General features: G+C 44.0%; 1 protein-coding gene across 1 annotated transcript in view; it reads left to right on the forward strand.

Annotated features, from left to right (window-relative positions):
- The window catches only part of SEMA5A (semaphorin 5A), a gene marked incomplete at its 3' end in the record, with an annotated part of 473,237 nt that overhangs the window by 368,593 nt on the left and 89,341 nt on the right, over window positions 1–15,303 (forward strand). Inside the window, exon 11 of the mRNA XM_082836606.1 lies at window positions 9,405–9,612. Coding sequence (XP_082692732.1) covers window positions 9,405–9,612 — 208 coding nt within the window. The remainder of the gene's footprint in view (window positions 1–9,404; window positions 9,613–15,303) is intronic.

Consider the following 15,303-nt stretch of genomic DNA (forward strand, 5'->3'; position numbering starts at 1 on the left):
ATTAGTGGTTAGAGAGTCATTTTTATTGTAAAAGTTTTTTGTTTAAACCAATCTTTTGTCACCTTAAATCCTCTTTTTTAAAAAAAAATAACAACTAGAATATTCTAGGCATTTTTCATCCATTTATTCTCATGTTTGCTTCCTGAACTTGAGGAGATGAGAGTCCCTAGCCTGGTAGAGAAGTCAGGTCTGTCCTGGCACCACTTATATATTAGTTACGCGTGTAGGGAATTCTGGGATAAGATAAGCGTGTCTGTAAATCATAGCTTAATCTTTGTCTTGAATAACCACTACTGCTTAATACACTGTCTGATAAGACCACCTGATCTTTTAAGAAACTTATCAGCCATACTATTACTGATGCACCATTATAAGGATTGTATATTATACTTTCCATATTTTCAAAACAAAAATACCTTCAAAAATTTAGAAACCAGCACTTGATTGATATGCAGAGGGCCTACATTTTGGCCCAAATCGTCTGATCTTTGGAACTCAACCTTTCTGGGCTTTGCTTTCCTCACCTGCAAAATTCAAAATATTGTTGTAGGTTCCTTCCAACTCTAATGTCTTACGACTGTTTGAAATTTTAGTTTAGAAATCATAATGATGGTAGATGATTTGCAATTAGAGTACCCATACCAATGGGATCTCTCGTATTCTCCCCCAGGGACTTATCTTGGATTCTGAAAATTGACTGAATTAGGAAAATAAAAGTGGTCTGTAGTTTTCTATTTGTACATCAAGTTTACATCTATGCTTCTCTTTCCTTGTTAGCTTAATTTTGGTATAAATACATCAGTTTTTTTTTTTTTTTTTTCTTGTTTGCACTGGCTTTCATATGTTGATTAACCAGGCTGTGAACGATGAACAGTCTCCTCGCTCTCACCAGTTCTGTTTGGGAGGGCAGTCAGGGTCATTGGTTTTCTCAGAAAAGTGATACAGAAGCTCTACTCCAAAAGAGTAGGGACAAGCTTAACCTCTAATTAAAGGAAAACTCTACAAAGAAAATGAACAAAAACAGAAAGAATCTTCTTTAGTGGTTGTGCTTACTTTGTGGCAGTCCATAAGGTTCTGATATAAGCTGACAATAATTGCATTCACTCTCACAGGACATCTGCCATTTGCCTGTGGGCAGATTACCAGTGGGTGACACAGGTGGCCAGGTGAGGGGTTAGGGGCCAGGTTCTAATATCAGGGCTACACTCACTGGCTGGACACCATGAGCCTTCAGTTAACCTTTGAGGACCTGCATCACCTTACCTGCAGTAGGATCTCTAGTGCAAGCATTCTCAAACATCTGTGGAGATGGAACCTTTTGTTCAGTTATTCTCAGCCCTTCCTGCTGGAACCCTTTCTTCAGTGGAAATCATATGGCAAGGCTAAATATGTGAAATGAAGCTTGCCATGTTGTGGGTTATGAAGCTGTTGCCCGTTTTGGGCAGTGGTGGGCACCTGGCTCTTCAGGGCAGTACTGGGCCACCTCTCTACATCTCTAAGCTGTCCAATACCATAGCCATAACCTGATGTGACTGCTGCACACCCGAAACGTGGGTAATCTGAACTCTCATTTCAAAGACTTAGTAGAAAAAAAAATGCAAAATAGCTCAATCATTTTATATTGATTACGTATTGGAAGATTGTGCACTATTTTGGATACATCAGGTTAAATAAAAATTTGTAATTAAATTTAGTTCACCTGCTCTTTTTTTTTTCTTTTTTAAATGTGGCTGCTAGAAAAATTTTCAATTACTTGCATGGATGGTGCTACAGTTCCGTTGGATGACACCGGTCTAGACTCACTCTGTGGGCTCTCGCCTCCAGCCATCAGTGCTCGAAAGTTTTGTGGGGATTCTAGTCATTGTTGCTTCCTCAGGTCCCATGTGCAAGTCGCTCTGTTCCCATGAAATGCATTAGGAATGTGTCCGGGCAGCTTTCTTTACTACCACACTTTGCTCTAAGAACATTTTTTCATTGAAACCAAAATATATTTTTTTTCTGCAGAAAAACATACATTTTTGTTTGTTTGGTTTTGTTCTCTTTTTTAAAATTAATTAATTTATTTATTTATGTTGGCTACATTGGGTCTTCGTTGCTGTGTGCGGGCTTTCTCTAGTTGCGGCAAGTGCGCTTCTCATTAAGGTGGTTTCTCTCTTTTTGTTGTTTTTAACATCTTTGTTGGAGAATAATTGCTTTACAATAGTGTGTTAGTTTCTGCTTTATAACAAAGTGAATCAGTTATACATATACATACGTCCACATATCTCTTCCCTCTTGCATCTCCCTCCCTCCCACCCTCCCTATCCCACCCCTCTAGATGGTCACAAAGCACCAAGCTGATCTCCCTGTGCTATGCGGCTGCTTCCCACTAGCTATCTATTTCACATTTGGTAGTGTATATATGTCCATGAGGTGACTTCTCTTGTTGCAGAACACGGGCTCTAGGCGCATGGGCTTCAGTAGTTGTGGCACAAGGGCTTAGCTGCTCCGTGGCCTGTGGGATCTTCCTGGACCAGGGCTCGAACCCACGTCCCCTGCATTGGCAGGTGGATTCTTAATCACTGCGCCACCAGGGAAGCCCTGGTTTTGTTCTCATTTTACTTACTCTTCCCCTAAGGTGCTTGGTAGCTCATTAGCTATAGGACGTGCACATATTTTGCTGTGGGTTGGAGGTCGTGGAGCAAACTTCAGTGTTTCATGGATCGTTTCTTGTGGTTGGAATTTTGGGGGGGATTTCTTCATGTCCTTTTCAAGTAACCCTCCAGTCTTCTGATAAGTTTTATGGAAATATTTCTTCCCTAGAAATCACTTTTAAAATTGGATTTATTACTGTTTCATGTGACAATGTTCCAGCTTTACCTTAGTATACGATTTTGCTTATGACTTTTGCTGTTTCCTTTGGTCATTTTCCTAATGGCTCAGAATACTGAGGTTGAAATGAATACCTCTCTTATTACGATAATCCAATTTTGCCTCTGTGTTTTCCACCTGCCGTCAGATGTGCCTCTGGTCTTCCATGACTTTATTAGTCACCAGCAAAAATCAGTATTAGGAATTGTTTGGACCTACAGTCTGATGATTTGTGCCCAGAAGAGTTCTCATATCCCTGGCAAGCACTTCAGTGAAGCCCTTCATTTGTTCAAGGTCTGGTCTGGTGACGGTGCCTTGCATGGCTGTTGTTTTGGGGCATAGTTGTCCCTTTCTCTTATTCCCAGAGATACTGCCTTTTAAGTGTACATACAACTTCTGTTTATCCTGGCTCTGCATGCCTCACTCTTTAGATAGACGGTGTAAGGGAGCACAGACATCAGTCACCGTGTTTGCCTGTCTTTGCCTGGATTGTGGGAAGGAATGTGGTCCTGGTAACCAGGAGGCCCCGGTGCTTTCTGAAGCAGCTACTGACCGTGTTTGTCCTCCACGTGGGCAGCTTCCGATGGATCAGGATGTTGCCTTCCTTCTAAGTACCTCCCAACTGGCCACGTTTCATGACTTCCAGAAGATTTCATGGAATAAAAAGAGTATGCAAACAATCTAAATATAACTACCGGGCTTCCCTGGTGGCGCAGTGGTTGAGAGTCCGCCTGCCGATGCAGGGGACACGGGTTCGTGCCCCGGTCCGGGAAGATCCCACATGCCGTGGAGCGGGTGAGCCCGTGAGCCATGGCCTCTGAGCCTGCGCGTCCGGAGCCTGTGCTCTGCAACAGGAGAGGCCACAACAGTGAGAGGCCCGCGTACCGCAAAAAAAAAATAATAATAAAATAAAAATAATAAAATAAATATAACTACCCTTTCCTAGGTATCACACTGGCTTTTTAATTAATGCTTATTTGGGGTCCATTGTTACTTTCTCTTGTTCATTAGCATTGACGTGAACCTCCATTTCATGTCTGACTCCCTTACAGGATTTTAAAAGTACAGTTCATAGGAAATATATATCAGATCTTCTACTCTCTGAAACTCAGTTTTCTCATCTGTAAAGTGGGAATACTCATGCATTTATTTGTCACATCCTCACCAGCTTGCTGAGATGATTGCATGAGATGTGGATATAATAAGGCTGCCAGATTTAACAAATAAAAATATAGGATGCCTACTTTAATTTGAATTTCAGGTAAACCATGAATAATATTGAATTGAATGTACTAATACTAAAAAAATTAATGGTTTATCTATTTAAGTGGGCATGCTTTATTGAATCTGCCACCCCCCTAAAGTACAAGCATGCTTCCTGTTCTGCTGAAATTAGGCAAATATAAGTTCTTCAGCACAGTATTTACATTTTCATATACTTACAACTATTCATGTCTTTCAAATGACAACCATACTATATCAGCTGTCATCGGCCTGAAAATGAAAAATCTTGCAGTAGCTCTCTTTCACGAGTACCTGTGGTTTTCAATTTTAGAGATAAACTACAAATATCTGACCCTCAAATGTGTGTCCATAACGTAATTAGTATTTCACATTCTCACAAAAAGGTGAATATTATGAGGATCTGGGCCAGGGCGGTGCCAACCCCGTGGTCTTGCTGTCAGCTCCGATTCTGCACTTCCAGAAGCTCGCTCTCCTTCTCTCTCCTTGGGGAAGTGATCTGCAATTGATAGGAAGTGCCAATTTTCTCTTTCCTTTCTGATCTCAAAATTTTACAGACTGATCTAGAAGGTTTTCTGTATTTCTAGCATTGATTGTTTTCCTTCCCCTGGCTTTGATTAGAGTATTGAGTTTCAGGTGTATATGGTTTTATTTTTCTATGGCGAATTTTCAGAGCCGACATTTTCTCAGCTGAAACCAATGAAAATGATTTTCCTCATTCATATTTAGTTTATGACACTTTTAGTTGAAATATTTGGGAATTGGGGAAATACTGTTTCTTGTTTCACCTTCACACTGACTGATCTGACTGATTTCGTACCTCTCATTAAACGTTGCAATGCAAAGATATTCATCAGGAGTCTTTTTAGCAAATGTACAAGTGATAATGACGTTCCCATGACAGCTGCATTCCTTCCTGCCTTCCTTCCCTCACTCGTTAGTTCAGTCTCTCATCCAGCACATAGGCCACAGTGGTGGCCGCTCTGCAGACATCAGGGGACAAAACTGATAGTGTCTGCCCTCATGGAGCTTAATAACAGCAAGTGTAGAAGCCACAAAACAACTAAATTAGTAGTTAAACTGTGGCAGATATTATAAAGCAAAGACAGCAAAACATAAGAGCACTCTGAGGGACCTCCCCAAGTCCTGCTGTTCTGTCCTCTCATAGGAAGTGGATCTTTGTGCCTTGGTCTCTTAGGAGCCAGGCTCTGACTTTCTGCCTCTAAAAGAAAAAACAAACAAACAAAAAAAAAATGGCTTTGCCACATCCTTGCTCTGTTACCAAACCAAACTTGGTTCCATTTGCCCACATGCAGTCAAGCTGATTCACTGACACCAGCTGGGGCTCGGGCCTCACATGGCCCATGGGTGACTTGGTACCGTGTTGACACCTGATGCAGAGGGTCCGAGGCAGGAGAGGGGTGTGGTCGTGCACGTGTCCAGATGCTCACGCCAGAGACAGGAGCGTAGGGTGAGTGTTCTGGGGGCGTCCAGGTGAGGAAGGTGTTCTACACTAAGGTGACAGTGTGTGAACAGGGTGGCCAAGCTGCCGGCTGAGGAAGGGCAGGCGTCGAGGGAACAGAAGGAGGCTCCTGGGGTCCGGATGTGCTGACCCTGCTGCCAACAGAACGAGGAACGTCACGAGCCTCCTCACGTGATCGGGTGGCTCAGAGTGAAGAAGACCCAGCAGAGGCGTAGATGGTGGACGAGCACCTAAGTCCACGCTGAGTACCCTTCTCTGAAATGCTAAGAAGTCCTCTAGTTTTGTTAGATCCCAGTCAGCTGGAAAGTCAGATACAAGGCGTGCAGAAATACACATTGAGAAGTTTTGATCAATGATGGTTAGCTCTTTTAAATCAAATGATTAAAGATCTTTGAAAATTTGTTTTTTTCCCGCACAACTGCTTAGGAATTCCAAGTGCGTATGAGCATATTGACGTTTGAATTGTTATTGATTGGTTTCTCAGAGTAATAATCCATCAGCAAAATAAATAATAAACAGCCAGCAGTCTCTGTGCACCTGTTGAATAGGATTTAGTTCTCTCACCCATGTTTCCCATGAAAATAGCGCGGTAACCGTCAAAAGATGACAGTTCGCCACCTGGACTCTCGCCTCTTCTGGCCCTCCTCACCTCCACTCCTGCATTGCTCTAAAATGTTCTGTTTTATCCCAAGAGTCTTTCTTTTTAAAATTTTTATTGGAGTATAGTTGATTTACAATGTTGTGTTAGTTTCAGGTGTACAGCAAAGTGAATCAGTTATACATATACATATATCTGCTCTTTTGGGTTTTTTTTAGATTCTTTTCCCATATAAGCCGTTACAGAGTACTGAGTAGAGTTCCCTGTGCTCTACAGCAGGTTCTTATTAGTTATATATATATATAATTTTTGAGGTACGCGGGCCTCTCACTGTTGTGGCCTCTCCCGTTGCGAAGCACAGGCTCCGGACGCGCAGGCTCAGCGTCCATGGCTCACGGGCCCAGCCACTCCGCAGCATGTGGGATCTTCCCGGACCGGGGCACAAACCCGTGTCCCCTGCATCGGCAGGCGGACTCTCAACCACTGCGCCACCAGGGAAGCCCTAGTTATCTATTTTATATAGAATAGTGTGTTTATTCCCAAGAGTCTCTACTTAAGACTCATCAGAGCCTCGCAGCTCACCGGATGGGGGCAGGCCCTGGCTCTTAACTTCTGTCTCGGACCGCATCCTATTGTTGGGATGTCCCAAAGGGCAGCAAAGGCTCCGTGCCTGTCACTGGTCCACAGGAGGCTGGCACTTCCGTCTGCCGGGGGAGACCTCCTCTCGGGGTATTGGGGCTGAGACACTACGCTGAGGTCACCTTCCCTGGAGCTGCCACCTGTTCCCATCCCTGCCGTGGTGCCGGGCTCATCTTTGATGCTTTGCCCCATGCAAGCAGGAAGACCCAAACATCACTGGGTTGAATTTCCCGCCAGCTGGAAATTGTGGTCTCCAGGTCAAAAGTAGATTGACTTACACAGTAAATACATACAAATTGTTTTGCACACTTTAAGTGTGAGCATTTGTTAAAATGCTGCCTTGCTGCGTAGACTTCCCCTGCCTCTCTCTCTCCCCCCTCCCTCTCCCCGTCTCTCCCTCTCTCTCTGTTCCCACCCACTCCCTTGCTGTGCGTTCGCAAACACACACTCTTCCCTTAAAGATGACCCAGCAATCCCACTACTGGGCATATACCCTGAGAAAACCATAATTCAGAAAGAGTCATGTACCACAATGTTCATTGCAGCTCTATTTACAATAGCCAGGACATGGAAGCAACCTAAGTGTCCATCGACAGAGGAATGGATAAAGAAGATGTGGCACATACATACAATGGAATATTACTCAGCCATAAAAAGAAAGGAAATTGAGTTATTTGTAGTGAGGTGGATGGACCTAGAGTCTGTCATACAGAGTGAAGTAAGTCAGAAAGAGAAAAACAAATACCGTATGCTAACACATATATATGGAATCTAAGAAAAAAAAAGGTCATGAACAACCTGGGGCAAGACAGGAATAAAGACACAGACCTACTAGAGAATGAACTTGAGGATATGGGGAGGGGGAAGGGTAAGCTGTGACAAAGTGAGAGAGTGGCATGGACATATATACACTGCCAAATGTAAAATATATAGCTAGTGGGAAGCAGCTGTATAGCACAGGGAGATCAGCTCGGTGCTTTGTGACCACCTAGAGGGGTGGGATAGGGAGGGTGGGAGGGAGGGAGACACAAGAGGGAAGAGATATGGGAACATATGTATATGTATAATGGATTCATTTTGTTATAAAGCAGAAACTAACACACCATTGTAAAGCAATTATACTCCAATAAAGATGTTAAAAAAAAGACAGGTACTATATTTTTAATCTTCCCAGTATACATAGTTATCCTGTTTGTGCTTGAACTTTCTCAAAAGTGACATGTTTAACCAGCTAACCTAAAATAAAATTAAGCAGTGGTTCACTAATACTGCATACATTAATATATGCATAATTTTATACACTGTTACATGCATAGTGCTTTAGCAGTCAGTTCATAATCAATAAATGTTCACTGGAGATGTTTCAGATATACGTTTCTTAATGAACTCAGGATAATATATATCCACCTAGGTATTTTCTCTCTAAATGTAAACAGCCTTCGTCTCTAAGGACTCTCCTAGGAATGAAAAACTGTAAAGGTATTTAATGTCCAAATCTTTTGTGAGATTGGCAGATTGATCGGAAGCCTTGAAGCCAGAGGTTCTTGATTTTATTTCCTTTTTTAGATGACTTGATAGCCTCATTATCTGTGTTTACAGAATAAGAATTACAACGTTTTGAAACTCAGATCCCCATGGGTTTTATGAAGTCAGTGCCTTCAGGGTTATTTGAGGAACTTGTGGACGGCTTTCAGAAGTGCTTCTAGAGGGTTGGGTCTCATTCCCTGGACTTGCACACGGGCCTTGGGGGCCTCAACACAGCGTGCTAAGGACAACAGCACGTTTCAAGTCTGGGTCCCAACCCTGGGGGTTGGCTGCACCATGCCACTCCCTGGTGGAGAGGACCCTTCTCTGTGCCCATCACAGCCACTCTGGAGAGTCTTTGTGGTTCCAGGGACTCTAGGACACTTGTCCTCGGGCAGTGCTCATAGCCAAAATGAATGAGCATAAGGACGTGGTGAGCAGAAAAGCTCGAGTGGGGAGGGGACCGAGTCAGAAATGGATGTTCTTTAGTACAGGAGAGAAGAAGCCGTGGAGCTGAGACCCAGAAGAGCATCCTGCAGAACAAGCTTGGGGGAGAAAGAGAGGAAGGAGGGGATCCAGACAGAAAGGCAGAGAAGGATGTACTTCCAGGGCAGGAGGGAAGCAGGTGGTCCTCTGCTCCCTGCATATCTGCAGCTGTCCATCATGTGGGGTCTTCTGTGCTGGGGCAGCAGGGTCAGCTCCTCTGTCTCTCACTGAGAATCCAGGGATTCCTCTCACCTGATGTTCTCCAGGGGATGGTGCAAAGCTGGCTGCGTTGAGCCGCAGTGAGCTTACTGTGCTCTGGGTCTCTAGACTTGCATCGGGACCAGGCAGCTCGTAGCCGAGTGGTTCTCGTCCTTGGCTGTATGTTCGCGCTGCTGAGAGCTGGGAAAATACTGGCGCCTGGTCCCACGTACAGCGGGGCTAACTGAACAGGTCCAGGGTAGGGCCCTGGCATCAGCAGATGACCCTATGTGCAGCCAGGCTGGAGAACCCCGGTGGCTCAGCTGACGAGTGGCTGGTGCGACCCGTTGACCTCACTTTCTTCTTTCCCTGTCGCCTCCGCAGATTACGGCACCATTAAAAAAGTGCGGGCACCCCTGACTCAGACCTCGGGCAGCTGTTTGCTGGAAGAGATGGAGCTCTTCCCCGAGAGGCGGCCGGAGCCCATCAGAAGCCTGCAGATCCTCCACAGCCAGAGCGTCCTGTTCGTGGGTCTGCGGGAGCACGTGGCCAAGATCCCACTGAAGAGGTGCCAGTTCCACCACACGCGCAGGTAGGGCAGCCCCAGGGGACCGTCCGGCGTGCTGGCGCCCCTTGTCGAGGCGCCACCAAGAGAGAGGGCACAGGAGCCCCGAGGGCTTTCAGATTTCCCGTGGTTGAATGGGATGAGGACCTCAGCATCCTTGTGAATCCTGCATCCCAGGACGCAGAGAGCTCTGATGCGAACCAGGCTGTTGTGATGACAGTTAACACATCAGTATATGTGGGGGAGCAGCCACTGTGTAACATCTGTAAGCAGATGTCAGGATTAAAATAAATTTTTCAGTGCGTTATAACATTCAGTGATGATGCCCATATTTGGTGTTCCTGAATTAATCTGCTACACACACATATTTTTTTTTAAACCGGGCCACTAAAGTATTTTAAACCTCACTTTCTCATCTAACACATGTGAATTGCTGTAGAATCAAATGGGAAAATATATGTAATGTAAAATGCAAATGGGCAAAATGGGTATTCTTATGTAGAAGGAAGGTTTTTATGTTTAATACAAATCGTTACAATATTCCTTTCTAGATGATTTTAGACAATGAGGTATATAATGTGATGCCTCCTTTGGTATCAGAGTGTCGAGAAATAAATAACCTTAGGGACCTCCCAACTAATAATGATGCTGTTGTGATTAATAATAACAAATAGTGACATTGATTAACAGCTATCTTTTATATAACACCTTTTCCCTAAATTTAACCGATGGCTGCTTGAAATGTGTTCTGATTTGTGTTTCCTGCAGGACTAGCCTAGGGCAGGAATTATTCTAGCCCAGTTGCTGATGGTTCAGTGGGCGACAGGGAGGGTTGGGGTCTCTTTAACAGGAGTGTCACAAGTTAAATGAAGCTGGAAGGGCACCAGTCCTCCAGCTGCAGCCCAGCATGCTCTGGGGGGACATGACAGGGGATAACAGGCAGGAAAACAGGCCTGTGCCATACACAGGTATTTCTGGTGCTGAAATGGGAGTTTCTGGTTTGCAAAGCACGAGGCAATTCACCTTTATCCTGGTGCTCTGCTAGCTCAGCAACTTGTAGGTGCAACTTAGGCAACTAGGTCCTGCATCAGGTCAGGGAGGCCAGGCATCGTCTGCGCACTCCTGTCTCCTAGGCAGCTGCACTTGAAGTTCAACCATGAATCCACAGGCATCAACCACCACCAGGCCCAGCCGCCCAGGAGGAGTTGACAGTTCCCCCTTTTTCTTTCAAGGAGAATAAGCCCCTTGCCTGTCTTTATCAGGCTCCTGGGAGGACAAGATTTTACAGTTATATCTAGAGTTGAATCTCCCTGCTGTTTGCTTGTCCACTCGCTCAGAGAAAAGCAGTGAGAGATGATAACTTTATTGTAAACTGGTAGACTGTGGTCCTCTGTGTGCTCACACCCAGAGTAGGTTAGTTTGTATTTGACCCTTAAATATTCCATTAGAGAAAAGAAAATCTAAACATTTCAACCCAAGAGTTTCTCAGGATTTCTCCCCATGTTTCTCTGCTATCTTCCTCTTATAGAAAGATAGGAAGACCTCTCTAACACTCATTGCAGAAAAAAATCCATTTTTAAGGAACTGGTGTCTACATGACCAGATCTCTTTTTTATAAATTATGGAGAAAGATAGTGTGTTTTTTTTTTTTTTTTCTGGACAAAAGCAATTTTAACTTTCAAGAAATACGCCTAAAGAAATACACGGCATAGGGACAGGATAACAATTGAGTAACAATAAGTACTCATTTCTTTGTTAAATATATTTTTCATAGTACAATGTAAGTAATTTTGTTGTCAGAAAATCATTTTTATAAATGAATTTTGAAGTGTTTAGAAGAGAAATTGAGCTTAACTAAATTACCTGTCTGCTTCAAAATCATATTCATGTTGTTCATTTTTTTGAATATCTGTTTTTCAGAGGCAATGCAGTTTGATATCAATTAAAATGCTTCTAAATGATAACAGTTGATACAATTTCCCAAGATTCTTTTACATGTCTGGCACTGCGCTAGATCTTATCCCCACTTTCCTTCATCATTTCACCCTGACAGTGAAGTCAAGTATCGTCTCTATTTTTCAGAGGAGGAAATGGTGTCTGGGACTTCTGGCATCCTGTCCAAAGTCACATAGCTCATGTGATGTGAAACCCAGGTTCAGAGCCGGACTCTCTGACCCCAAGGCCCAGACTTTATCTTTGGTTCATTGTATTGCCCCTGGTACAATGAGGACATCATGCTCAGTGGTCAGATTTCAGCAGGGACGAGCCTTTTTTTTTTTTTTTTCCGATACGCGAGCCTCTCACTGTTGTGGCCTCTCCCATTGCAGAGCAACAGGCTCCGGACGCGCAGGCTCAGCAGCCATGGCTCACGGGCCCAGCCGCTCCGCGGCATGTGGGATCTTCCCAGACCGGGGCATGAACCCGTGTCCCCTGCATTGGCCCGCGGACTCTCAACCACTGCGCCACCAGGGAAGCCAGGGATGAGCCATTCGATGGCATTTTTCGCGGTGTTCTTGCGAGCCAGAGCTAGTTAGTACCAGGACAGGCTGAACTCAGGTGTACGGACGAGTACTCCCAGCTTCTTCCCATTAGTGCCTGCCTTATCATGCCTGCCACCAGGCTGGGTTAAAGAGACCAAAAAGAGGTTTTGTACCCCTGGGTTACTGTAAAATGAGTCTCCATTCTCTAGCTGTTCTAGAGGTGACGCTGGACCCAGGAGGGGCTGCAAACAGTGCACGCCTGCGCCATCCACACTGTGCACACGTTGGGGCCAACGGCGCAGTGTTTTTAACTTCCCGTAGCTGTTTTCTTCGGAAAGTTGTTTGGAAAGAACAATATTTTTAAAATATATTTCAGATGAGTTTGACCTCAAAAACTAAGCAGAAAGATTTTGTTTTGATTTTAACCTTTTTTTTTTCACAATCCATTTAAGAAATAGCCTGGAAAAACTATGCAAATAATAAAGCAGTTCATCAGGTTGGATGGTGACTTCTGGGGATGTAGAGTGGGAGAGAAATTTTACCTTTCCTGTGTATCCTTGGTACTCTAAGACTTACTTACCACACGCATGTGTTAGTTTCATGAAATGAATGAATATTTGCTGAATTCTGAAGAAGATGGGAATCTGGAAAGGGCTGCATGTGGGTACAGCATGTGAAATGGAAGGTAGGTAAGCTGACACCACCCTCACCTGAGGCCGGTGCCCAGCCGGGGGCTCCCAATAGCAGCGTGAAAGTGGGAAAAGGTCTTCATAGGGATGCACGAGGTGAAGCAGGCAAGAATAGCCACTAACTTAATTCCTACTGATGTAAGTACCAATATAAAGTCATAACTTGCCACTTGGAGGAAAACAGACTGGCCAAGAGCTGATAGAGGTCTTATCTCCCTGCTTCAAGAAGAAAAGAATGATCACGGGACTTCAGCTGCAATAGTCACGTCCAGAAATCAAGCTGTTATTCCCCACACCACCACCCCCAAGGAAATAGTGTAACCTTCAGTTGGTCTGGCTGATTGAAGCTCCTCAGGCCTAAGGAAAGGAAAGCTTGGGGAAGTGGTGATGGAAAGGCTTTTGATTTAGACTTTAAAACCATTTTAAGGATTGTGCATTAATTAGATCAGTGGGTTGGCAAACTTTCTCTGTAAAGAACCAGACAGAAGATGTTTAGGCTTCCCAGGCTATAGGGTCTCTCTTGCAGCTGCTCAACTCTGTCCTTGTAGCATGGAAGCAGCCACAGACCATAGTGAGTAGGTGTGGCTGTGTGTCAGCAAAAGGCACACAGGTTCATCCGGCAAAGGAAGGATTCACTTTTAGATTCAGTCAGTTTATTACTTATGTAGACAACAAAAGTAAGAGCAGAAAAGGTGTCAGTTACCCAGGTCCCTTATCCCACAGATGACACCAAAACAGAAGAGGCCAGATGACAATGCGCGGGAGAACTCGGGCCCCACGCTGCTGAGGAGCTGATTCTGTGCTGCGGTTTTATAGCCTGCAGCTGCATCCCAGTAGGGGCGAGAGTAGGGGGCAAAAAGCCTTATACCTCATTAGAACCCAGGAGGCGATGAGAAACCATCTCCTGACAGCCTCCCTGGGGCACAGGGAGGTGGGAGGAAAACAGCTTTGTAGCAGGCGCTCATAATCCTCCCATGCGCGTGATCGGGCGGGTCCCAGGGCTCTCTGCCAAAGCTTAGCTTAGCTGTAGTTAAGCTTTGCCCTATGTGGAGACATGAAAAGCCACCAGGGCACCAGGGCCAAGCATTCGCCTACCCTGTGTTTCAGTAAAACTTCAGGGAGCAGGCTGGATTAGGGCCATGCACTGTCATTTGCTGATTCCTGAATTAGATTATTATCGTGTACGCCTTTTGAATGAATGAATGTGCCTTACATCATTACATACACTAATTTTTAAAATTAGGTGTTAAATTACATAAATTAAGTGTTAAATTACATAATTTAACTCTAAACCCTAGTAAATTAACAGCAGAGCGTTTTCTACTCTTCAGACATTCATATATTCTTTAGTTTCTGTTTGACACCCACCACAGTTCTGAGGTAAGATAAACCTATCAGCTTGTAGTGTTAACATTTTATAGATGAGGGAGCAATCGGAATCAGAGAGAGAATGTCCAAAGAATCATCAGTCAGAGAACAGAAATTAGAATTCTTCCTTCAGCCTTTGGGAATGTGAGCTCCTGAAGGCTGGGCATTGTCTTTCCAGGTTCCGTACAGCCTTCAGCATGTGTCCAGCCTGAGACAGGCTCAGTAAATACTTATCAAATTAACAGATGGATACTCTGCCTGTCCCCTTTCTGTTATTTTTCTCTATAACCTAAAAAGAAAACCGCAATTCTTGTGTAACAGTAAAGCTCCCTTTACAGAAAAGTGCAGTGATATAAAACATTAGCCAAAGGATTGAAAACCCTTCGTCTTTAGGTGTTTATTTTTGCTTTGCTGTAAAAGCTATTTGGAGAGAGAAGGAAAGCTGGGAACTGGAAGATGCATAGCCTGTATATAACATGAGACATGGCTTCTAAATTTTGCTTTATAAAACTGGAGGGAAAGAGGAAACCATTAAGAAAAATACGTTGGCTCCATTTGTGAATGGGTGTCTAGTCATTCTTAGTTCAGTTAGCCTGTAATAAAAAAATTAACACCTCATTAAGAAAACTAGTGTGGAAATGAGATTCCTGCAGGATATTTATTGCTTGAAAGAGCTACAGTTTAAAAGGTGGAGTTAATAGGTTGTCACCTTTATTAATTACATATTCTCTAAAGACAGCATCTGCCTGATGGGAGAAACACAATGTATAGAGAGCACTTGCGGGATCCCCACAAGGTGCCCCAGCAAGACAGCCCTAGCCATTCAGTTATGAATCATATAAACATCAGAAGGACATTTTGAAATGTACCCATTTTACAAAGTAAATATGCTCCCTTCAAAATAAACTTAATATTTCCCTAATCTCAACATCTTGAGTTTTTGTTTGCTTTGGCTTTGGTGTAGCCTCTGGATTTTCCTTAGTTAATTCACTTATAGTATATTTATTGAATCTTATGTGTACCAAGCACCAAGCCAGGCTCTGAGTGTATGATGATAGATGAGACGTCACTGACCCTGCTTCGCGGGGCTCAGAATCTAATGAGAAATTCTGACATAAATAAAATCTCCCAAATATCTCTTGTGGATTCAAGCCAAAGGGCCTTGGAGTTACCTTAGACTT

This window comes from Leucopleurus acutus, assembly GCF_964270905.1.
Source record: "Leucopleurus acutus genome assembly, chromosome: 3".
In the NCBI taxonomy this organism is placed as follows: domain Eukaryota; kingdom Metazoa; phylum Chordata; class Mammalia; order Artiodactyla; family Delphinidae; genus Leucopleurus; species Leucopleurus acutus.